At 39.8% G+C, this 25,693-nt stretch overlaps 1 protein-coding gene across 1 annotated transcript in view; it reads left to right on the top strand.

Moving 5' to 3' along the window:
* Positions 1 to 7,735: 7,735 nt before the first annotated feature.
* The window catches only part of CEP120 (centrosomal protein 120), a gene marked incomplete at both ends in the record, with an annotated part of 41,407 nt that continues 23,449 nt past the window's right edge, over positions 7,736 to 25,693 (top strand). Inside the window, 13 exons of the mRNA XM_084278845.1 lie at positions 7,736 to 7,787; positions 9,561 to 9,717; positions 10,571 to 10,685; positions 11,812 to 11,953; positions 13,477 to 13,625; positions 14,795 to 14,992; positions 16,959 to 17,186; positions 17,408 to 17,615; positions 18,659 to 18,772; positions 19,774 to 19,939; positions 22,199 to 22,348; positions 23,205 to 23,387; positions 25,563 to 25,659. Coding sequence (XP_084134971.1) covers positions 7,736 to 7,787; positions 9,561 to 9,717; positions 10,571 to 10,685; positions 11,812 to 11,953; positions 13,477 to 13,625; positions 14,795 to 14,992; positions 16,959 to 17,186; positions 17,408 to 17,615; positions 18,659 to 18,772; positions 19,774 to 19,939; positions 22,199 to 22,348; positions 23,205 to 23,387; positions 25,563 to 25,659 — 1,959 coding nt within the window. The remainder of the gene's footprint in view (positions 7,788 to 9,560; positions 9,718 to 10,570; positions 10,686 to 11,811; positions 11,954 to 13,476; positions 13,626 to 14,794; positions 14,993 to 16,958; positions 17,187 to 17,407; positions 17,616 to 18,658; positions 18,773 to 19,773; positions 19,940 to 22,198; positions 22,349 to 23,204; positions 23,388 to 25,562; positions 25,660 to 25,693) is intronic.

Here is a 25,693-nt window from a genome sequence, read left to right as displayed (position 1 = left end):
TCCTAAACTATCTTTGTTTCCCTAGAGAGGAGCAAAGCCATTGCATTTGTACCCACTGGATACTTTCCATTCATTTCTCACACATGTAACTGTCCATTTCCTTTTCAGGTCAAGTTCTTCTAACAGTTTTCTCATTTTCATCAATAGCACTATTCACAAATACAGTTTATGTCAATTAGGCATTACAATAACCTGTCCAGTGACATCTAAACCATTTGGTTACACATACCACAACTGTGACTGAAGAAGTTTCTTCACTGAAAAGAGTTGTAGGGATGTGGAACAGGCTGGCCAAGGGGGTGGTTGAGTTGCCATCCCTGGATGTGTTTAACAGACATGTAGATGAGGTACTTAAGGTTTTGGTTTAGTAGAGGACAGGTATGGCTGGACTCAATGATCTTAAAGGTCTTTTCCAACCTTGTAATTCTGTGAGGAAATAATGTTTTCCTACTTTGAATAATGTATTTCACCATTGAGTTCTCCCTTCTAATCTAATCTAATCTTGGAAAAGAACCTCCAGCTGACCATTTTTTAAAATTCAAATATCCTCTGTTGAAATTATGGTTTTGCTCTTCCTGACCATACCAGGTCATGCACTGAGTATCAGTGATTTTACTTACAAATTTTGCTTTAAAGACAGCATTTTATATCTTCTGCTCATATTCTGTGTCCATATAAAAAATTTGCTCCTAATCAAGTTCTGTTTTACAAAAAAAAAAAAAAAATTGAAGAATGCTTCTTAAGTACTCCAAAGTGTAACCAAATTACCACAAGAAGATTAAATCAAGTTACTCTTTTAGATTACACATTGCACATGTGCAAATTAAACCCCTACCACAAAGGGATACAACTACCTGTTATATGTGCATGAAACATCTCCAAAGGTTAAAAAATTTGCAAGACAGGTTAAGTAAGAACTAAATAAATGATCCTAAACCAATAAACAGCTACCCTGAGGTTATTAATAAATGAATTCAGAAACAAATATGATGCATTTTGAGCTGAAAATGCTGGAAACAACATTAAGTTAAAATCACCAGTAATTTTTTAATTGGGATGATATTTATAGAAACACCACACACACACAGAGACGCACAAATGGTGATTGAAACAGTACCAAGCAGAAGGATCTTCAGGGCTAAGCTGCAATGAATCAAGATGCCTGCAGGAGAGGGTAGTGCATCCCTGTTGGAATTGCATATGATGATTCTATTCTAGCCTGTTAAGAGGTAGCAAGGGGGAAATCTCCAAAACTACCACAACATGCTGAGAAACCTTAGCAATGCTGTACTACAGTGACTCGACTGCTTGTCTGTTCTGTAATGGGAAATACAATGTCCCAAATTTAAGCAGATTAATAGAAGGCATGCTGGATGAGAAAGAATGGACAGCTTTGCGTGGGATGAACCTGAAAGTGATACAGAAAACTTACCAGTCTCATCACCCTACAAAGAAAATTTCATAACCAATGCTAACTTAAATGTTTTACCTAATATTCACTGCTTTATTTGCTTTTATGAGCTACTTTATAAATTGTATTATAGGCAACTTTAATTATATTCTTCCCTTAGAGATGGGGGTTAAGTGAAGACAATCTGTATCTTCTTCATGGAAATTGGATTATAAATTGACAAATGAATCTTGAAAGTGCTACAGTTCTCTTTTTATTGTGAAAAGAGAAGCATAATAATGTTAATTTGCTAATGTTCATTAAACAAACACAGAAAATTGAAAAACACATTAACTTTCATATAATGTTTCATATCAAGTTATAGAAACTGCAGTTGAAACACAGTCTGGTTTATGATTAAAACTCTTTTGATTGTTCTTGGTGATTATTTTTTGACTGTTATATCCTGGGTTTTCTAAATGTCTATTTTTCAGATAAATCAGAAAAAGTCTCACAAAAATTCTTAAAAAGGAGTGTGCTGCATGACAATAACATTTAAAATCTTATTAAAGCAATCACTGTTATTCTATTGTTCTGTTTATATTTCCTTCCAACACCTAATATATTTATTGAAGTTTGAAAGTCATTAAGTTCTCCCAGTTTGGGGTAAGACATGACTTCAGACAAAAGCATAAAAAATATCAAGAAAACAGATTTTACTGAACTAAACCAACAAATGGGTAAGATTTCTTTGAAAAACATATTTATTAGAAAAGTGATTTAAGAGTGTTGGTAACTCATTGAAGAAACATTTCAGCAGTGTACATGCAAAGTATTCTGGTGCAAGGAATGGCAAGAATAGTGCTAGCTAGATTAGCTCTTCAATGATTATGGCTAATTACTAAGGAAGAGTATGAGGAACCATCAGAAACAGAAGACGGGGTTGGAATCATAGAGTCATTTTGGTTGGAAAAGACATTTAGGATCACCAAGTTAAACCACAAACTTCACAATGCCAAATCCACCACTAAACCACGGCCCTAAGCAGCATAACTACACATTCCTTAAATACCTCCAGGGATGGTGATTGAGCCCCTTCTGTGAGCAGCCTGTTCCAGTGACTGACGACCCTTCTGGTGAAGAAGTTTTTCGTTCCTCCCCAGACTTTTTCACTAGACCCTCCACACCAGTTTCATTGCCCTTCTCTGGACACACTCCAGCACTTCACCATCTTTCCTTATTGTAGTTTTCCAGCTGCACAATGGCTTCCAACCCCTCATTTGTTGCCCATGCTGTGTGCATTAGTGTAGATGCTCTTCAGCTGGGTAATTGATCCTGCCACTATTTTTAGGGGAGAAGTCCTAATTCCTATGTGACGGTTTTTAGGTGCTTACGTGATTTTTAACCCTTGTGTCTCTCCAGCAATGTGGATATCCATCTCCTACCTCCAGACAGATGGCTAGAGTGCAGCACATATTAATACAGAGTATTTCAAATGTACTCCGGTGTACTCAGCTCATTGTTGAGCAGACTGAAGGACCTCGCTAGCACACCAACCCTCAAACACTGGCATACTACCTCCAGGCCTATCTCTAGAAAGCCTAGTTTTATCCCTTTTTCACTTCAAATCTAGTTTTAAACTCTTTGAATAAGCCCTGCACACTCTGGCACAAAGACCCTTTTTCCTCTTTGAGACAGGTATACTCCATCTGTCACCAGCAGGTAGTGCTGACTGGCCCATCATCAAAACATCCAAAATTTTTCCAGTGACAGCAGTCCCAGAGCCAGGTATTGATCTGCTGAGGGTTCCCTTTCCCCCTTCATCATTCCCTGCAACTGGAAGGATAGAGAACACTAGTGCTCCTGATACCTTATCCTGTCAACCCAAGGTGCTGAAGTCTGTCTTGATTTCCCTCGGATTTACTGCAACTTCAACACTGTTTACCTGAAAAAAATAATAATGGGCCACACCAGGGCAGGAAGTTTCCCATCACATCACATCACTAGTCTAGGGAGGCAGCAGACTTCTCTTAAGTGGGCCTGATCATCAAACTAGACTTTCTGTTCCCCTCAGAAGAAAGTTTACTATGGCAATGACCCTTCTTTTTTCTTTATGGAAGTGGTTTTGATGCAGGTATAGGCCAATTTGACCTTGGTGACACCCCTGACCTTGGTGAACCTTTGACCTTGTCATTGTTCAGTTCTATGTGTAGAGCTTCATACCTATTACAGCAGGGTACCTGTGAGCATGATGTAGTCACAGAGGAGATGAAAACCGCTGCACCAGGCAGGAACTTGTTGCCGTTGACCCTGCCCATTTAGTCACTGTGTTCTGGTGGGTGGAGAGAGCATAAGGAATACTCCATATCATGCACCCTGTCTGTCTGACAGGGCTGTCCCAGGAAAGGTAGGGGTTCAGTTGTGAATCTATCAGATTCCCTGATTCTCCTCAACATCCCTATCTGCTCCTGAAGCCCTGCCACTAAGCTCAGCACACCTCCCACGGATGTCCTCCCTGTTGCCACCCCATGCTATCACAAAAGCAAGCTACAGCTTGCAGCCTGCCACTTGGACTCATTAAGAAGTTCTTAGGGCATTGCTGGTCCTCTCAGCTTCATTTGTTTTGCAGTACACCCAAGTCTTTCTCTAATCTTCCTATCACCACCAAAGACTGTTTCCTGATTACACTTTCACAGTCTTGCTTGGTTGCACCTTATCTTGTGCATAACCTGTTTGGTAGATTGTGTCCAGTGCACAGCAGAGTGCAGTAAATTGGGCCTCTCTGGAACAGCCACAGCATTTTCCTTTCACTCTTATCTCTTCATCAGGGTCCTGCACCTGTTCAGGAGGGAAGCTTCAAACCACTGGGGCTGAGAAAATCTCTAGATACCTGTCCCTACTCTGCCATAGGCCATGGCACCCCTCACTATTCAGACTTGGGCTACATCTCTGGGTACTATTCCTCATACAATAATCTGTAACCCTAAGCAAGGCCTGGAACACGCTCAGGAGATGTGGCAATAGGAGCATGCTGGCTTGAACATCTCAAGGACATTCAGAATCCTCAAAAGCTGCTGTAAGCAGCCTGAAGGGAAGAGGGGAGGTGAAAGACCCACAGACAGTTTCCTTCCCTGTCTTCCCTGCAGACAGGATGCAATTACCCAGCAATTCTGAGAGATGTCATCCAAAGTACAGGCACAACAGCAATGCCACATACACACACCAGCTTCACCTCATGGCCAGTGATGTTACCGTATCAGAAGTTACTACACGACACAGCAAGATGAGAATCCAGACTGTCCTCCCAGAGGTGACAAACCTCCCAGAAGTGACAAACATTGTTACAGGGAACATATACAGCAAGTATGGGTTTACAGACCAAAGCCATCTGAACAAACAAAGCATCACTGTGGCCAGTAACTATTTAAATAACATCACAAATACTTATCACAAATTTGTTTCAACACACTCTGGTCAGGTTTGTCATCATCTGATCCCTTTGTGCTCCACATTATGTGCCAGAAAGGACTGTCCTGGTTCAGCCCCACGTGGCCACTCACTCACTCTTCCCCCCCCCAATCCCCAGTCCAATGGGGAGGAAAACTCATGGCTTGGGACAAGGGCAGTTTACTGCAAGAGCACAGGGAGACAAAGATGACAAAAGGACTTAGAATACACAAATGGTGATATACAATGCCATTTGCTCATGAAACCAGCCAACCAGCCAGTCCCCAACCGCTGCTCCTCCCCAGCCAGTCCCCTTCATATGCTGAGTCTGATATATGCTCATGTTATGGAACACCCCTTTGGTTACCTTGGGTCAGCTCTCCCACTGTGTCCCTTCCCAGCTTCTGGTGAACATTGACTCTATCTTAGCCAGAACCAGGCAGCTGTATTCTGTCATTCTCCTGTGCTGGCTCTGGCATCTGTCTGACCCTGTTTGACCAGTTCAGCTTGCCAAATGGGCAAAAAGCAAACCTTGCAAACTGGTTACAAGAAGAACCAATTGTTTTTCCACCAGTAGTCCCACCTGTTTTCCCACCAGAAGTAAGTGGAGAACACGCAGGAAAACACATGGCAATTATGTCGTAGAAAATACGGGCTAGAATTTCCCTAATGCAGTCTATCCACCTAAAGACACTGTCAATGAAGAAGCAAGAGGTCTAATTAAGAGTTCAGAGAAGGGCTGGAGGATTTAATAAAATCTCAGAAAACATGACATACAGAGAGAATCTGCAACTTTAGATTGTTTATTCCAAAAAAGACTGATGAGAAAGATGGCATCAGTCTTAATTCAGGTAAGCTATATGTAGCAATGCATTTTGAGAGAGTGAGTTTTGTGGACCACACAGATTTATTCCTGACCCCCATATAATCAGGCCTGGGGAAGGCAGCAGACACATGTCAGTATACAGTAACAGGAGAGCAGATGTCCGTGAGAACACGAGCTTAATCCATGAGATAACAAACTGCAAGAATGTTAACAACTGCCTTAAAAAGGAACAATGTGACTGTGTAGCCTAAACCAATCATTAGCAATAGTGAGACGCATGTAAGGCAGGTGAATGGAGCATCTAACCCATAGTAATGTAATGTAACTCGTGTATTGATAGGGAAACCTATATAAGCTCTGTGTGTGTTTCAATAAATGAGCTCAGCATTTGATCACATTGGTCTGAGTTGAGTGCACAAAACTTTGGCTCCTGCAGCTATACAAAAGGAATTAAAAAGGACAGATGCTGAGTATGAAGTCTGTCTCTACAGGAAAAGAACAGTCTGAGGCATCGGTCTACACAGAAGGTAAGACTGAAAGTGCAAAAAGTGTTCATGGGATTAGGGAGGTCAGAGAGACAAAATATGGGACAAAATGAAGAAAGGCCAAAAATAGGAGGGAATAAGAAGTGATGAAATATAGATGACTTACAAGGAAAAGGAGTGGACCACTGAAGGTGGCTTTTTTCAGCCACAAAGTACTTCTGGCTTTGATTTATAGAGTAAACCATTTGTGGTTTAGATCTTTACTTACCGATACAGCAGTATCATTACAAACTGCAGCTGTCTGACATGGAATAAACTCACGTAAGCCACCACGAGAAAGACATTATTTCCAGGAACCTCACCCACCACGAAAAGTCAGTTTTTCAAATTAAAACACCTGCCAGCTAAACGGTACGCTTTTGTCATCTTCTGTGATCATGCTCCGTCCCTAGCCAAAATCACTCATTTTTGAGAAGTCTGCCCAGCGTCTCCTTAAGAAAACACCCACAGACTGGCTTGCAGAAGCTGACAGTGATGGAAGCTGAAGAACTCCTGGCTGGGAGTGCCGAGCTGCCGCACCAAGTGCAGTGCTGTGCAGCGGGGGATGCTGCAACGAAAGGCACCACCCGGACCCGAACCCAGGAGGAATGAATTCAGAAACAAGCCAACAAGAGACATGCGTTTAACCGCGCCTCAGCGCCTGAGCAAGCCCCTGCGGCAGGAAAGGGGTGCTCCTTCTCCTGACGCTTGGGAAGTGGGACCTGTATTTGGGAACGCGTGTTACTGCAGCGCGAGGATGTCGTCTCAGCACGACGCTCTCGCTGCAGATCTTAAACTGGGGTTGGTTTGGTTTTATTTTTGCGTCAGAGACAGGTCACAGATGTAATTTGGGATGCCTGGGGACGCCAATTCCTGGTATTATTGCTCAACTGATTATTACTCCACGTGGGAGATAAAATGCCTCAGAAGCGACCTCGGCGTGACACAGCTGCGCTCGGCTAGAACTCGACCGAGGTCACCCTGCCCTGCCACCCCGGAGGGCGGCTGTTCCCACCGAGGAGTGATGCCCGTGAGGCGGCTGGCGGCTCTGCGGATGGTGGCTCAGCGGGGCCCGCCCTGCCGCGCCCCGGCTTCCCAACACGGCTGCTCCGCGAGGCCGGCCCGCGCGAGCGGCGCGGCTCCCCGCAGACAGGCCGGTGACGCAATGCAGACCGGCGCCGCCCGCCTCCAACAGCGCCACCGGCAGCACGTGACGGCGCCCCGCGCCAGCTGGGGCCAGGCACTGGGGGCGGGGCCAGGCCGCGGGGGCGGGGTCATGCTCCGGGACCAGGCTGCGGGACCGGGCCGCCGGGGCGCTGTCAGGCTGCGGGCTCAGGCCGCGGGGGCGGGATCAGGGGCAGGGCGCGGAGGCGGATGTGGCGTGCGGTGCAGTGGGCGGGGCCGCCGTTGCTAGGCGGAAGTTGGGCGGCAGGCGGCGGTTGGCGTTTAAAGGCTCCGAGGCGGTAAAAGGGTGGCGAGCGGCGGCAGAGTGGCGGGGTTGGTGTCTTGTGTGCCGCGGGAGCAGCCGCCCCGGAGTGGAGCGGGGAGATGGTCTCCAGAGCCTCTGATCGGTTGCTGATCGTTGTCTGCGTCCTGGAAGGTAAGCGGGGGCCGGGAGGAGCCGCGTCCCTCCGGGGCGGGACGTAAGCGGTGGTCGCTGCCTCGGGGTGTGTTTTCTCGGGGGCTGTGGTTAGAGAGCTGCTCAGTGAAGCTGTGTGTGTGCCTGTCTTGGGGCCGGGGTAGTTTCACAGGATCGCGAAGTGCGTCAGGCTGGCAGGGACGTTTAAGAGGAATTCCGTCCAGCCCCCCTGCAGCGAGCTGGGGCATCTGCGCTGGGTCAGGTCGCTCAGGGCCCTGTCATGCCTGACTTGGAGTGTCTGCAGAGGTAGGGCTTCTGCCAGCTCTCTGGGCAGACTGTTCCAGTGATCCACCACCCTCATGGTTTCTGGAGGTATTTCCTCACATTAGTATTGAAAATAAGCTACAGGCTCATAGAAGGGCTTGGGTTGGAAGGGGCCTCAAAGCCCATTTAGCTCCAACCACCCTGCCATGGGCAGGGACACCCTCCACTAGCCCAGGCTGCCCAAAGCATAGAATATACTGAGTTGGAAGAGATCCATAAGGATTATTGAGTCCATAATGAGGCATGATAAGAACACCCTTCCTTTCCTGAAAAAAGCCCTCTTTGCATTACAAAATTCACCTATCCTGGGTTGTCCTTTAATTCCCCTATCACTGCTGTTCCCAGTGGGTGCGGAGAATGGTCTCTGCACTGCTCCCTCTGGATCGAGCCTGTATGTAGGCAGAGAGGCAGAGGCATCTCAGCATCCTTAGTCTGCTTTTTAGCTACAGACACAGCATCGCTAGCTCTTGCATGTAGGCTGTGGAGGCACAGGTCTTGCAGGCTGTCTGCAAGGTCTTTTCAGCTGGGCCACACTTAAAGGGAGCCTTGAACAAAACCACAGAGAGTCCAGATGATGTCTTCAAATAGATAGTTTCATTTGTACCTTCATTTGTCTCCCCCCACCTTTTATTTGTCAGTATTGTTCTGGTGTTTCAATCCCTTATTAGCAGTCTGTTGTAATCCTTTCTTTTTTAATTGACTGGAATACCAAGTTAATCATTCTTAATTGCTGTATTTCCAAAGATTATACTTACTGAGGTAAAATTGGGGGGGGGGGGGGGGGGGTCTGTTTGTTAGTGTCTTTTATTCTGCTTTGGGTTATTTGGCTTTTTTTGGCTGAATGCTTTCTCTTTGTCAAGTGAACCCCATTATCACACTCTGCACTTTGCCAAGGTAGCTTTAAAGTAAGATCCTGCCCTCTGACATGCGTGTAGTCCATCCCCGCAGTGACACATGTAAATCACAGGTGTTCATTTTGTCATAGAAATTATTGATCAGTGTGGAATGATGCTGAACCCTGGACAAATTTTGTAAAACTGTAGGCACTTTTCTTATTTAGATACTTTTAGTTAGAAGAGCACCTTTCACTGCTTTTGTTAGATCATGGTTTGCTGGTGGGGCAGTGGTAAGATCTTTAGTACTGGTAAAACATTCAATCTCTGTATCTCACCTGTTCACTTGATCTATTTCAAATCATAGAGCTCTCATAATTAAATAATAATAGTTGTTTAGGTTCTTTCTCTGTTCTTTGTTACTTAATGCCATGCTGTTTCTGGATGATTCACAAATAGTCTTTCATGTTGCATTGTTATTCTGTGTGGGTTTTTTTTTATAGGAAGAGCATAGCTTTACAGTAAGAAGGAAGGTGACATCTGGAATACGTATTTTAATGTAATTGTTTTATGGCATGAATCTGAGCCCTTGCTTCTTATTTTAGTGATGCTGAATGGCAAATACACTCTCTTACAGGGCGCTATTTTCCAAAACGACCCAAGCACCTGCTTATAGTTGAAGCAAAATTTGATGGTGAACAATTGGCTACCGATCCTGTAGAACATACAGATCAGCCAGAATTTGCTACAGAATTGGCTTGGGAACTTGATCGGAAAGCACTTCATCAGCACAGGTAACATGAGAAAGGTCTAATTTGGATATAAAATTTCATTTTCTTGTCTTTATATCTGTTGAAATATATTTTTTGTGTAACTGTCACTTGAATTATTTAGATATATTCTTTCAGCTCTACACTGATCTACTGTCATGTTGCCACCACAAAAGTAGTATGTGGCAAGATAAGTGATGTTTAAAGATTCTGAAGGGTACACTTTTATACTACTGAAAAAAACCTGAGTACTGTGACACCAAATTAACTTAACTTCAAACCTGAAAAGTCTACACAAAATGTTTTTAAAAGTCAAATAGAAGAGCTGATGAATTGAGTCAGGTTTTTATAATCTGTCAAGTCAAAAGCAAACAGTTACATTACCTCTGTATTTTGAAAGAAGTTAAAAAGGCTATATTGTGTTTTGTGAGAGAAAGACCCATAAATGTACTTTATGCTAGATACTTTATCTTTGTCTCTAAGTATTGTTAGGTCCTTTGCACAAAAATTTTATGCATAAGTCCTGTTTTTAAGATGCCCTCACAAGTGAAATTCCAGTTTCATGTGAGGTACATTCCTTATTTCTTGTATGTGGTTGAAATTACATTTATTTGTCACTAATATCTCTTTAACAGCACTTGAGGCTCTGTGAGGTTCCAATACAACCTTCTTAGAAATGAATCCTCTTGTTTGTTCTCTCATATAATGACGAATTTTAATTATTCAATAATATTATCAGTTTCTGACCTACTGAAACTAGTTATGCAGTGAACAAACATGCTATCATTGGTACATGTGAAACTTGAGAATTACTTTTGTGAACTAATTGTTGAGATATCTTTTACATATCTGGATTTCAACGGTACTGTTCTTTCAGGCTGCAGCGTACACCTATCAAACTCCAGTGTTTTGCGCTGGATCCTGTATCTTCAGCTAAAGAGAGTATAGGCTACATTGTACTTGATTTAAGGGCTGCTCAGGAAAAGAAACAGGTATGTTATGGAGTATAAAGCTTTAAAAATGTATATTTTAACTACAGTACAGTTACAGATAGCAGAATTTTAATTAAGGCACAGGCATATCTTTAAAGTCTTGTTTTGAAGTATGACTCCTAGTTGCTTGCATAAGTTGGTGATTTTTTTTTTTTTTTTGAGAAGAGGCATCTTCTGTGGGGACAGGACAAGGGGCAATGGCTGCAAGTTGGGGCACAGGAAGTTCTGCACTAACATGCAGAAGAACTTTTTCCCAGTGAGGGTGACAGAGCCCTGGGACAGGCTGCCCAGGGAGGTGGTGGAGTCTCCTTCTCTGGAGATATTCAAGACCCGTCTGGACGCCTGTGTGTGCAATATGAGCTGGGGAGCTGCTTTGGCAGGGGGGCTGGACCCGATGATCTCTCGAGGTCCCTTCCAACCCCTACAATTCTGTGATCTTGACCCTGTGTAAAAACATGGGCAGATGAAAATGCTTTTGTACTAATCTCACACTTCTGAATTTGAGAATTGGAACACTTTTAAACAATATTTCTAAGTAAGTCCGTGGTTTAATCACCTCGGAAAAATTTTCAAAGCAGTTGATATCAAGCAATTGAACTGATTTTCCATCATCAAATGAAGTCTGAAGTGTATTTTAATTGGCCTCTGTGAAAGACATGTTAGGTGATTAGAAGTTATAGGCCCTTAACACAGCATGGATTAAACCAAATATAACCATTTATGTGAATTTAATGAGAATTCCATGTTGTGCGTGATCAAGACATATCTGGGTCAGAACAGGTCCATGGTGTCTTATTTTTACATGACACTTTTAAAGGATCTGTGCTCAGTATAACTTACTGTGCACTTCTAGTTGGAAACTTGAAGATTTTTCTCTTCTGTTAAAGATTTTGGATGTATTTTTCTTGCTGACTTATTTACTGTACAAACAGGTTGAAATGTGTACTCAGCTCATCTTCCAGTAGTCATCTAGAATCTTTTAGTATAGTAGACCAAATTCTTTTAAATGAAGCCCGAGGTCTATTTCTATAGATGAAGTAGAAATGCTAGAACAATTTTAATGTTTCTGTAACAGTATTATATTATTTCTTGGGTTTGGGTTTTATTTTTTGTTTTCATTATGTAGGCACCGAAGTGGTATCCTCTGCTCAGTAACAAGTATGCTAAATTTAGATCTGAAATACAAGTGGGTGTTGTTTTGGAGACTGATTCAAAAGCACTGGTTGATGGCTTTAAAGCAAAGGAGGCACCCCCTAGAGAAGGGAAAGGTAAGTAAATGATAAGAATAACACTCACTCTGAATTAGAAACATTCCTCAGCCAGATGAACATATCCCTTGATGGCAGGATGCTTTACCATGCTGATTGGCACCTTCAGGTGGACAGAGTTGCAAGCCAACTGATCTTTAAAATCAGAATCAGGGACTCATAGTTTACTCCTATGAGTGTTTTACTCATTTCAGGGCTGTAGGAAGTTCTGCAATGAAATAAATAAGAAAGAAGCTACTTTACAGATTGCAGTTTAAGTATTTTGAGCATGGAATTTAGGGCAGTATTTTATTTGGTGGTAGGCTGCTTCTCTTCTGTTGGATTTTTCATCTTATCTAAATCACTCAGTACTTAAATGTTAAGTTTTTATAGAAATGTCTGTCTGTTTAACTGTTGGAACTCATTCCACTTTTGGATTCCCTTGTACATTACTCTCAAAAGAAATTAGCGAAATGTGTCAAAAATAAATTAGAGCTCAAATATTAGTGCTAGCAGGTGTTTGTGTGCTCTGCTTTTTACTAAATCCTACTTAAATTCTGAAAACCAAGCCTGTTTTACTACTAATGGATTTCCTTCTACTTGCCTTGCAATAAATACTTCATGGTTTTGCCCTGACGGTGACTTTTGATTAACTCTAACTTAATCTGTTTATCATAATCTGTGGCTGTTCTGTATAAACAAAATTGTCAGTGGCACTAAGTGGTGCAAAGAGTTTCTGGCCCAGGCTTCAAGGATTTGCCTTGCAAGAGCAGTTAAAACACTATCGAGTTCTGGTATAATCACATAGCTTCCTCCATCCTTTCAGCAAAGGATAGGAAACAAAGCATAGGGAATTGTGCGTACTGTAGAGGAGGCAAGGAACTACTCCAAGTGATTTGTTAATCTGCACTTCCCTTGTGATTTTTCTGCCTGCAAGCTTGCCAGCTTTTGCTTTTCTTTTGCCATCTCAAGATTAGTCAATGCTATATTTGGGCAGTGGAGAAAAACAAACGTAAACTTTTGCAGGTTTAAAGTTAATGTTCCAAGCGTTGGGTATGACAGTGCTAGACTACGTGGTTGAAGTCTAGTCAGATAGTTGAGGACATGCTTTCATTTTAGGATTCATGCACTTTGATTTGTTGGGGTTTTTTTTCCTTCACTGGCCTGAGTGGTCTAAAGGTTCCAGTGTTTGAAATGTAGCTTTTTGGTTCTGTGTCCCTGCCCATAGCAGTGTGTTGAAACTATATGCTCTTTGAGGTCCCTTACAACCCAAACCATTCTAGGATTCTGTAACCAAAAGTGCTGTGTAATTATTACTATTTGTGGCAACCTGAGGTCTTTTGAAATGTATTGAATTACTGGCACTATAGAGTAAAAACTGATAAACCAGCAAACAAACAATGTTTTATGCACTGAAGACTTTAGATGAACAATCTTCAAAGGAAACATTCCCAAAGTCTGTGGAATGAGCCATCCTAAGTTCTTTCAGTAATTAAACTGGTTGTCATGAAGTTACTGTTGCTTAATTTTTTTGCTTCTCTTAGTATCTGCAATTCTTCCTGGACTAGACCCTAAAAGTATTGTACCAGTCTTGAACGAAGAAGAGGGTTATCATCAAATTGGCCCAGCAGAATATTGCAGAGAACACTTTGTCTTGTCTGTAACCATTGCATTTGCCACACAGTTGGAACAGGTTTGTTTACTTACTATGTGTAGTTTTTAAGAAATACTATCCTGTGTCTTTATTTTTTCCCTCCCATGCCTTATTTCTGGTTAAGTTTTTTATTGTCTTGCAGATTTCCTGCAATAAATACCCTTGTTCTATATTTAATTAATATACGTTAATTTGAAACTTTGTGGTGCTTACATTTCAAATCACAGATGAAAGATCAGAATTCTTTTGGAGCACAGAAACTGCATTTACTTAAGCTATGCCCTTTTATGAAATGCATACATTTATATTGCAGTACAGTATCCGTACGCGTACTTAAAAAAACTAAGTATGCAAATGGTACCCGTGTGCTGAAGTTCAGACAAGATGAAACACCTTTCATACCTGTCAGATATGTGAAACAGTAGAGTTTATGTGTTGCCTCAGGGAAGTACTTACTCGCTTGGATAACGTGCCATGCTAATGTGATTATTTCAGCTTTAGACCTCAGCTGCCGTGTTTATGCTGTACTATAATACATGGATAGACATGGTTTGATTTGAATATATAGGTATGCCCAAGTTACTGTGAGTCATGACTCCAAGCTAGTGTGATTGTAATTCATCTACAGGTCTCCTTAGCCATGCCAGATCTTTTCAGATAAAATAATTTTCCGTGTCAGAATTATAGCAACTTATGATGTAAATTTACTGTAATCATTCTGGGGTAGCTTGTGTGTTTTAGGCATTGAACTTGCAGTGGTTACAGAATGAAGTAGCTTATTCAGGCTGTTCTGGTCTTCAATTCAATCACAGAAGTTATTATATAATAAGTCGGTATCTAATCTACATTGTTTATTTACACTATATTTTGTGGAGACATTGCTTATTTCTGAATATTTGTGCAGTGCTTGACGTTATTGACTATATGATGTCAGCTACAACTTCTGGTGCAGATAAATCTTAAAGCCAATTCAGAATGGGTCATCTTGCAAGTTATTGATATGCTTCTAAAGCAAGATTATTTTTAATCCACTGTGAGTATTAATTTAAAAGCTTTATTTTTATGTTATGTATGTAGTGCAGGCTAGGATTTAGGTCAGCTGTTTGAGTTCTCTTTAAGCTCTTTAATTACCAAGCTAATGCCTAAGGATTACTGTAACTGGACATTAATGAAAGAGATACATTCTTTTTTTTCTGCATCTCTTTTAGTTAGTTCCTAGTACTATGAAGCTTCCTGAACGACAGCCTGAGTTCTTTTTCTACTACTCATTACTGGGAAATGATGTCACAAATGAACCTTTCACTGATTTAATTAATCCAAACTTTGAACCAGAAAGAGCTTCAGTTCGAATACGTAGTACAGCTGATGTCCTCCAAGTTTACCTTTGTGCACAGTCAAAATTGCAGGTAAGCTGCTTCTCAAACGTGAAAGAAAACAAATAATGAAAATAAAATAGTATGTTTCAGGCTGAAACTGGAAACTCTTTCCAAAAGTAGATTCTGTTACATTATTTTGGCTGAAATACATTGATGGTCTTAGTGATACAAGGGCAACTCTAGCAGGGAACTTTATAGCGCAGATGGAGTACAGTCTCTTTATTGTGGTCACTGCTGTACACTGTGCTACACGTCATGATAACACATATTGCTGAAACACGATATTCCCTAAACAGGTGTCATTCTCAAGAGCTCAGAGTTCTGTGACCTACTCGGCCAACAGACCATCTGCACCCCCTTATCCTGCTTTGTGCTGCTAGTGGTAACCTCACCCACACCAGCTGTTCTGGTCACTCTTGCCTAAGTTCAAAAATCAGTCTTCAGCACCCTTCATGAATAATGATTTCCCCACTCATTATACTTAAACACTACAGCTATATTTGGACTGTTACAGGATATTGCTTACCTTTAGCTATGCCTTTAAGTGGGGGACATAGTGTGGTGGTGGAGTTATGTTAGGTTTACAGTCACACTCAAGGGGGTCTTCTAAAGAATCACTGATTCTCAATATTGGTAGTGTTGAAAGCATTAATGGCAATCTGGCTTACTCTTATTACAAAACAAGATATTATTTGGCTCAAGATAATAGAGGGTTTCTAATAACATAGCTGGCAAATAAGACAGTGTTAGCAATGCAAAGTAAGTCTCTGGGTCTGGACCCTTTAAAATTTTTTTCCTGTAAACTTGTACTGACCATTCTAGTTTTGTTACTTGGGTTACATTAAGAATGTTTAGATGTTACATTGTTCTAGGGGTTTTTTTGTATCAACTTTAAATATTTTTCTAATGACAGCTTTTGGAGAAGCACAAGTAATGTTTGATATTTGATATTTAATCTTGGTCTATAGTCTTGAAACAAATAATATAAATAACATGTTATATATCATATGTGTGTAGACATACAGAGAATTAGGTGTTTCATGTTGAGGAATGAGTTTTGGAACAGGAGGTGTGAGGTCAGATCCACATGTTGATTTACAGTGTTCTTTCTCTGCCTTCTCAATAAGCTCCTTAAAATATAGGTTCACAGCACTGTATTCCCATCCTTAATGTATTTTTTCTGAGAATTAAGACTTTAGTAATGAAAGAGGCTAGCTGCCAGACTAGGGAGTGCATATATATATATACTGTACAATTGTATTGATGTGTGTGTATACATACACATATGCACATACTTAGGTGTGTATACTGGCAACTGATAACTTTTTAGTATTAAAAAGTCTTCATTAAATGAACAGCATTTAGTGAACTGAAGTGACTCTATTTGAAAATGAGCAAGTTGGTTAGGTAAGTTTTGAAGAGTAACTTTCACTGAGGAAAATGAATTGCCTTAGGCTGTCTTTCTAAGATCCATCTTTTATTTAAGTGCATAAGTATTAAGCTGTGTAAGGACAAAAGAGTTGAGTCAATAGAAATTATCCTTACCAGGAATACATGGTTACTTAGTTCTAAAAATTGTTGTTATTGCTGTCTAAATATATGTACAAAAGCTGAGCTTTCAAATAACTTTTTTCTTTACTTTGCAGTCATGTGTTTTATATGCATTTACATTATAGGCAAGATTCAGTGCTGTAGTTAGAACCCATGGACTATTGAATTTGTTTTCCAGAAGGGATAAGACAGGTCCTCAACAGGACAGTGCAGTGATCTGCTACTGTGCTAGCACTCAGCAAATCCATCCTGTTCAATAATGAAATTTCATATCTGTCCTTGCACTCCTCAAAACACTTGTTCTCACCATGCTGGGACTAGCCTAGTGTTGGTAATTTTGATCTGTTGTATTTATGCTGCCTTTAATAGAAGGTGTACAGGAAGTTCAAGTGGAAATGCACATGTGAAAGGTTAGTTACTTTTTAGGACTTTTATATGTGTACAGATCCATCTTTGCTGTGGAGACCAGTCTCTTGGAAGCACTGAAATACCACTATCAGGACTACTGAGGAAAGGAAATGTGGAGATCAGTCAACACCCTGTGGCAATAGAAGGAGCATTCATCCTTGTTCCACCAAATAGAGCTAAACTGAAGCTGCCCCAGTTGCCTTTGGATATGGCTCCTACTGTTGGAGTATCTGTAGTTCTGCAAAAGGAGAGCTTAAGTGCCCAGGTATAGCTTACTCATTTATTGTTGGTTTAGACGCTGTTGCACAGTCTCATGTTAAAAAAATAAATTGTAAAAGAAAACCTGAAATAATAAGTTACTTTGTGTGAATAATCCTTTCATTGCTTCATTTTCATCTGTCAAAAATACCAAACTATAAAAAAGTTGTAGACAGAATTTTTCAGTGCAAGCCACAATCAATAAGCCAACTGTGTCATTTCCTTCAGCCCTTGATTCCCTCAAATGCTCCAACTGAACCTAAAGAGCGACAGGAGAAAGTTCTTTCACCTATTGGCAGAAAAACAGAGGGTCTGCAGCAGACATCCCAGAATGTGCAGTCTCAAGCTGAACACTCTTCTCCAACAGAAGAGGAAGCAACAGGAAGTGAAGTGGAAAGTCTTAAGTTTGAAAAAGGCACAGAACTAAAGAAAAAGGGTATGTGGTATGTAATTTTTTCCCTAGTTGTCAGATGTGGTCTTGATTGTGTACTGATTTGTGGTGCTGGGTTTTCTCATGTAAAGCGTAACAGGAGAATAGATCTTGTAATCTGAATGTGTCATCATTGAAAACTTGAAAGAGCTGTTTTGGGGATGTGGTGGTGTGGAGATTACAAGTGATGTCAATGGTCATCAGCTTTGAAAAAATAATACCAGAAATATCTGGAATTCCCTGAATTTTGGAAGAGTACGGTTCAGTACAAAACCTCTTAAAATGACTTGCTTAGTGAGGAGATTGTGGTCTAGTGTTCACATTTATTAAATAAAATGGCAGGAGAAACATGGATTTTCTGAGGAGTTTACTGTGTGGATAATAAACTGTGAAAACAAATGTTCATACTGTACAGATTCCTGGACAAAGCCAAGCACCTAGGCTGTTTGTTTTTATCTTGCCCTTTTATGGAGACGTGGTAGCCCACATAGCTTACTAAGACTTCCCTTGTGGTTTTTATTTGAGGACAGGGTTGGGGGAGCAGTCAAAGTGAAATAGATGAGAGGATGAAATACTGTAATGAAATAAAGTTCGGGGGTTGGACTCGGTCTCTTGAGGTCCCTTCCAACCCCAATAGTTGTGTGATTTGATTCAGAAAGAATGTTGGTTTGCTAAACATTATTGAACATGCATCTTGTTAAGAGATGATTTATGGGTAAAGCTGAATGATTACTTTTCTAATGATACTTATTTATTACTGTTCTTTTGAGATTTGTCCTAAAGACACTCAGTTCTATAGAATGAAATCTGTGTCCTGCCCCATACTCCCAGGATTTGTCTGTTAATTCAGCCGAATTTTCTTTTAATCACAACTGATTTTAGCTAAGCAAGTATTAAGTCCTTTATAGGGAAGGTATCCTGAACCCAGCAACTAGTTCTAATCTGCAGTTAAGAAGTCCAGAATTTTGCTTTCTTACTAGTGGCAATAATGATTTAATAACTCATTTTTCATAAGATGTAAAACATCTCACTTCATGTTTATCTTTTAGTGCTGGTGACTGAGTCTTGCCAAGAAGTTAACAAGCACCATACTGAAGAGCTTCCAGTTTCCAAATCAGAGAGCAGAGCAAAGTCACCTCTACCGTCAGGTCTGCAAAATTCCAGTAATACAGAATTTATTGAATCTAGTACCTTGAATGAAATTTGATTGTGTAGCAACTTAAATGAATTTTAGTGATAGTCTGTATGCTACTTTTGTTCTGTTGTCTGTGACAGCCTTAAACTTTGGTTCAGCCATTTCATTGCACCAAGCGATCTAGTGATGTTTTACCTGTATGACTGAAAATTATTTCATTTCTATATTCTGCTGACTACCTTGTGTAAAAGTATTACTGAACCTTTTTATATTGCACCTGTTAATGCAGTAGCTTCTCAAACAAGAAGGGGGAAAATAAAGTAGGTGCTAATAACAGAGTATTTCTGTACAAATTACAAAATTTTAACTATTTTATATAACTGTTTAAAAGAGGATCAGAAAAAAATAGCACTCTAACAAGGGAGTTGGGTTCTTCTCTGACAGTTTTTTGCTTCTTTCGTTGCTTTACTATCTTAAACATTTTTCAGTGATGCCTCTTAGAGACTCTGTCTGTAAAGCTTGTAGTTTGACCGGTTCCTTTTTGACAGTGGTGTTGGGTGCTAGTGAAGGGTCTTAGGAAGCCTGGATGCAGTTAGACAGGCACTCACTGTAGCTTCTGCTTCCTAAATTATTAAATGGATGACATAGTAGGTGGGTTCTGATCAAAGAGCATAAGTGGATGTGACTTACCAGTGTAGTAAGAGCATTTGATCTAAATAGTTAACATGAGACTGATGTAATAAAATCATTGATGCTTTCTTATTTAATCACTGCTATCAGTGAGATAATTGAAATTTAATTAAAAAAGGAAAAATATTAACAGAATATTTCAAGAACACTTGAAGTATACTGGGGTTTTTTTGTGGAAGCAGCAACTGGCTATTTTTCATAGTTAACAAGGAATTGAAAGCTCTTGGGGAAACAAACACGAAACTTTGTGTACTTGTGCTTAAAATTAGACTTATAATTATATTTTATTTTGAGCAGAACAAATCATTAAAAATGCACACAAATCTTCTGTGTTTTCAGCTGATACTGGTCCATGTCAGCCCAACCTTGTGAGTGCACCCAGTTCTTCAGAGCCTGTGTCAGAGAAAATTGTCATTCCAGCAGCCTCGCACCATTTTTGCTTTTCAATAGACCTACGAAGTATACGTGGTCTGGAAGTTGGTTTTCCAATAAATTGCATTTTAAGGTATGGCTTATTTTCATTCATCTTATTCCTGGTAATAACAGTCTTTTTCCTTTCAAGGCAAAGACTTCAAGATCTGACTAAATGCTGCCCATTGGTTTTTATCTTATTCTCAGAAGCCAAACACTCTGGAGTGTTCATTTGGCTAATCACTAAATTTCTGAGTATTGCAGCATTACAAAATATTTGCAGTGCTTCACCTGCACTGCAATTTGTATTAAATCTCAATTGAACATCTGAGCTCAGACATCATTCAGAAAAAGACTGGCTGCCATTCCGACTGATTGAAGGAATGATTTCTGTAGCTTTCCACATCTCCACCAGCAACTCCATGCAGTGATCTAGTAATAGACAGATCAGCTCATTTGTGTATGACTGATTCTAAAGGAAAGGCATTGCAGACTTAAAGGGAAGAGTTAGTATTGTAAATGCAATTTTTTGAGGTTTTTGACTGTCTTTGAATATAGGAATGCATGCAGGAAGCAAACCTTAGTAGGGAAGTAGCATTTTCTTCTTACATTAATTTGTGGAGTTACAAAAGAGAGGAGTTGACATGGGAGAGTGCAGTATTTGAAAACACAACTAATATAGATGACATGATTAAGGGTGTTCTGTGTAGGCTATATTATTAAGGAGTATACAAAAAACAATATGATGAGCAGTATTTTGTCACACCAAAGCTTTTTTGCATAACATTCAAAAAATTAGTTTGCTTCAGAACAGTGACAACAAATAGATTTTTTTGTTTGTTTGTTTCATGCACTTCAATTTTTACAATCAGTGGTGAATGAATATGGCAAGAAAGTGGAGAAATATCCACACACATAAATACTAAGAAAAATTGCAGGGTAAAAATTGCATTTTTAATGTGTATTTGGAGCAGTATTTCATTCAGGTCTAAACAAGCTCTTTAAACAGTTTTGCAGAAGCAACTGTAGTAGGAAATATTATAAATGGCAACATTTGATGCAGCATTATTTTATTAGCAACTTAGCTGACAGCTGGCATCATCAATTTCAGCAAAGCAAAGTTCAAGAGGTTCTTGGCCTCCCTTTCTTGTAGTTCATCATACACTCAGTTCTGCTAGTTAGAGTAGTTTCAGGCCACATTGTAAATCGTATTGGTAAAATGATTTGACTCCTTTCCATGAATTAAACTGTGGAATTAAATAAATTAATCAAATGTGAGCAAGGTTTTCAGGTGGTTCTGACACCTATATACTGATACATATATATATACTGATACATATACTTGGTTAAAAATTACTTGTGTTAGACCAGTCTTAGCTGTAAATATATTTATAGATGTTCTGAAGTAGCAAACTACATCAGAATATTCCTTTCTTCCATTTCTCTGCTTACTTAATATAATGATTGCAGAGTTTCAATAAAAATCATATGTTTGTGAATGCATAGGTTATTAAAGCTTTTTTTGTCAAAATAACAGCAAATATAAATGCAAGTAGATCAGTGCTCTAGGAAATAAAAACATGGATATCTGAGAACTGAGTTCTATTGTTGGATGTGCTCTGTTGGCTAAGAGAGCCAATGGGATCCTGGGGTGCATCAGGAGGAGTGTGGCCAGCAGGTCAAAGGAGGTGATCCTCGCCCTCTACTCTGCCCTGGTCAGGCCCCCCCTGGAGTATTGTGTCCAGTTCGGGGCTCCCTGGTATAAAAAAGACAGGGATCTCCTGGAGAGAGTCCAGAGAAGGGCTACGAAGATGATTAAGGGCCTGGAGCATCTCCCCTATGTGGAAAGGCTGAGTGAGCTGGGACTGTTCAGCCTTGAGAAAAGAAGACTAAGGGGGGACCTTATCACTGTTTCTAAATATCTTAAGTATGGGATGCAGGGGGAAATGTCCAGCCCCTTCTCAGTGGTCTGTGGATACAGGACAAGGGGCAATGGCTGCAAGTTGGAGCACAGGAAGTTCCGCACCAACATGCGCAAGAACTTCTTCACAGTGAGGGTGACAGAGCTCTGGAACAGGCTGCCCAGGGAGGTGGTGGAGTCTCCTTCTCTGGAGATATTGAAGACCTGTCTGGACACCTATCTGTGCAATATGAGCTGGGGAGCTGCTTTGGCAGGGGGGTTGAACCTGATGATCTCTCAATGTCCCTTCCATCCCCTATGATTCTATAACATATTTGTGGAAATTCTGCACAGTGCTTCAGTAAAAGATGTCTAGACAGACTTTCTTGTTGCAGAAGGTGTAAGAAAAAAGTATTTATTAAATTAATATTTTATTGTTTCGGTTTTTATTAGGTACTCGTATCCATTTTTTGGCAGTGCAGCACCTATTATGACAAGCCCACCTGTAGAAGTCAGAAAGAACATGGAAGTCTTTCTTCCACAGTCCTACTGTGCATTTGACTTTGCAACTATACCTCATCAGCTTCAAGATACATTCTTAAGGTCATAATTTGCATTCTTTTTCTCTTAATTACACTTTTTCTATTTTTCATTGTAAATGCAGTCACAAGTTCAATTTTTTTCACTTCAGATCGTCAATTTGAGAATTTAGTAAAGAATCCAGGTGCTAATGCCAATGAATATTTAATACATTGCTCTTCCAGTTTCTCTGTTACTTACATTTAAAGACAGGGACCCTAAAATTCTTGGTTTTATCACTTGACTGCTTATGCAGAGATTATTGCTTAAAGGCATAAATGCTGTTGCTGTTATTAAATTAAAGATTGATAATGTATTCTTAACAAACCATAAATTCAAATAAAATAGAAAAGGGTGTGTGTTTTTAATACACAATGACTATCCAATAAGTTTAAAAATAAAGATACCAAGTAAGCTGAGTGCAGTATTGAAGGCTATGGTACAGTTTTCCCAGTAGTACCACCAGCTTTCAGTAATTAAGATACAGCATACAGTATCATCAAAATAGTGGTATTATGAAAGAAGTGGTAGAGGAAGTTTATTCTATGAGTAGCAGTGACCAAAATTTGTTTCTACTACCTATTTCTAAATTAAGATTATCTTAAATTCATGCAGTTAACCACTTCCACTGCAGTATTGTTTTTTCTAATTGGAGAAAGGAATAATAATCAGACCAAAATAAGTAACTGGTGGAGAAGACAAAAAATCAGTCAGTCTTACTCATTTGTGAGAGGCAGTAAACCCATCTTGTGTGACAATTGTGACCATCACTGATTTGGGATGTTACTTTTAGAGCATGAGGGCCTTTCCCCAAAAGAACAGAAACAGGAATGCTTCCTCTTGTGGTGATGCCTAACACTAAAATCACTTCTATTTTCAGATTACCTCTCCTGGTTGAATTGTGGCACAAGGATAAAACTGCTAAAGATTTACTTTTGGGGGTGGCAAGAATTCAGCTTTCAGACGTTTTGGCTTCAGAAAAAACACGGTTCTTGGGTGGTAATGGTGAACAATGTTGGCGTCAGATATGTAATGAAACAGTCAGCATCACAGCAGCACAAGGGTAAAACTATTTTTAAAATCCTTAGTAGCAAGCTTTGAAGAATTGTTTATTTAATGTTTCCCTGAAAGGGGCAAACTCTTCCGGTGTACCTTTTTGGATATGTAAACAGGCTGCAGAGTACTGTAATACAGGGGTGGAAGTAGGCATCCAAGAGATTAAAAATTAAATTGCCACAACTCCACACAGCTACTAGAGTCATCATAATAAAACTTTATATAATCATGATCTTGGGTAAGCTTCAGAGACACATTTAAGAAATAAGTTGGAAAAAAATTACTGAGGCAGTTTGCTGAGTAAGTTACTTAAGAAAAGCCTCTGATATTCCAGAAAATAGTTAGGACTCTTTGTCCAGTGTGGCTTTATGTGCAGCTGACTTGAGCAGAGGTTGGGAGGGCAGATATATCAGTAGAGTGGAGAGGTTTCCTATTTCAGGATTATACCCTGTGATAGTAGCAGGATTTGAGCTTGTGTACATCAAAAGGAACAGTGCTACTAGTGAATACTCCAAGGATGAATATTTATTTACATAGAGAAGTACATTCTTTATATATTGTTATTTTGGTCTTCTGTCCTTATTGAAGATGTGAACTGTGCTAGCAATCAGTGTGTGGACCCTCATCTTCTGTGTGATAACAGAACTTGATTATGCCTTTAGAAATAATTGCTATTACAACTAGTTGGTTTTAAACCTCTAATCCAACAGAAGATTAAGCATTCTATATTTAACATGCAGGAAACGTCAAGTTACTGACAGAGTGGTATCCTTGGTCCTCTCAAATTGGTAAAATTTGATCTGTCTTTTTTTATGCGAAATCCAGTGTAGCCTGACTGTATGGAGAGTTACATTGTGGTCTCATGAAGGTTAGAATGTTAGTTAAAAGAAACCTGGTTTTGCATGAAACTTAACCACTAGATGGCATTCTCAAAGTGTAATCGCGTCTCCATTTTGCTGTGCTGATAGCTTTCTAGCTTTTCTCCTGATGGTGTAAAGTTCTTTTTACACTGATATGTTAAACTGACCTAGTCACTCAAGATTTCTCAGGTCCACTACCTTGAATCTTATTTTTTAACTAGTGACCAATAGAACGTTGTAAAAATTTAAGGCACTCATTTATGTGTTAATTTATGTGAAGTACAAATGTTTGGTGTTGATTACTTTCTTCTTTACAAATAACTGTGTAGAAAACTGCACATTTGTAAAAATATTTTAGTGTTGTGTTTTTATTGCTGGAAGACAATTTCTGTGAACGCTACATCCATGATTAATTTCTGCAACCTTTTCTTGTAAGTTACTTTATATCTAGTTCTGCAGCTTCTAGGCTTCAGATGATTGTGTAATTGCCTCTGTATCATTGAGTAGTTTTAACTGTACGTGACCGTTTAGTTTCTAACCAAGTACACGTCTACACTGCAGTGTACTTTTTTGTTAGACTAGTGATAAACTTGTTACGTGATTTGTGCTTATTCCTCCTTTTAATATCTTTCTGGGCAGAAAACTACCTTTCTTTACTATATTTAGTCTTATTAAAGATGGCAGCCAAAGGCAAACTGTTCTACTTAAGCAGAAACTGCAACTAATTTCAGATTAGTTTATTAAAACGTTATCTAGTAGATTTTTTTGCTGTATAAGAGCAGATAGATATTTAACCTATGTGTCAAGGTGTCACTTCTTCTGTTGAGGCTTCCAGAAATGTCATCTAAGGACAGTTTACACATGGTATGCTAAGTGATTTATTAAACTGTGGATAACCAGAGAGTTACTGATAACATTAAAAAAAGCAAGACTGATGAAATTCATTGAGAGTCTTAGGATGAAGTCAGCAGCAATACCTTATTGACCAGGTATATTTTCAGTAAAGTTTAAGACTGCAGATAGAATTTTGGGTCATTCTGTTTTTATAGGGGTGTGTTGATGATAGTAAGCTGCTAGTTAACTAAGTTCCCAGTGTCAAGTTACCTGTTAAAGTCAGAAATTTTCCATAGATGTATGAATCATTCTCAAGGTTAGAACAATATACATGGGAGACCATGTTTGGACCTGCATGTAGACACCTGTCTAGACTCTCTGAGCTTAGGTGGAATGTTTTAGCACTTAAACTTCGCTGTTTTGTGTGTTGTCTGAAATTCACTTTCTGTGTTTAAGATTGTTTTTCACTTTTGTAATGCTATTTATAGGTCAGGCAACAGAATAGCAGATCTTGCATATGCTATCACCTTGGAAGACTACGGGCTTGTGAAAATGCAGGAAGTTCTGGTGTCAGATTCTTCTCAAGTAAATTTTACATAAATCTTTAATTTTTTTCTTT

The sequence above is a fragment of the Gallinula chloropus genome (genome assembly GCF_964237585.1).
Source record: "Gallinula chloropus genome assembly, chromosome: Z".
Classification (NCBI taxonomy): Eukaryota; Metazoa; Chordata; class Aves; order Gruiformes; family Rallidae; genus Gallinula; species Gallinula chloropus.
The sequence above is the reverse complement of the archived record's forward strand: the minus strand, read 5'-3'. Positions and strand labels throughout refer to the sequence as shown.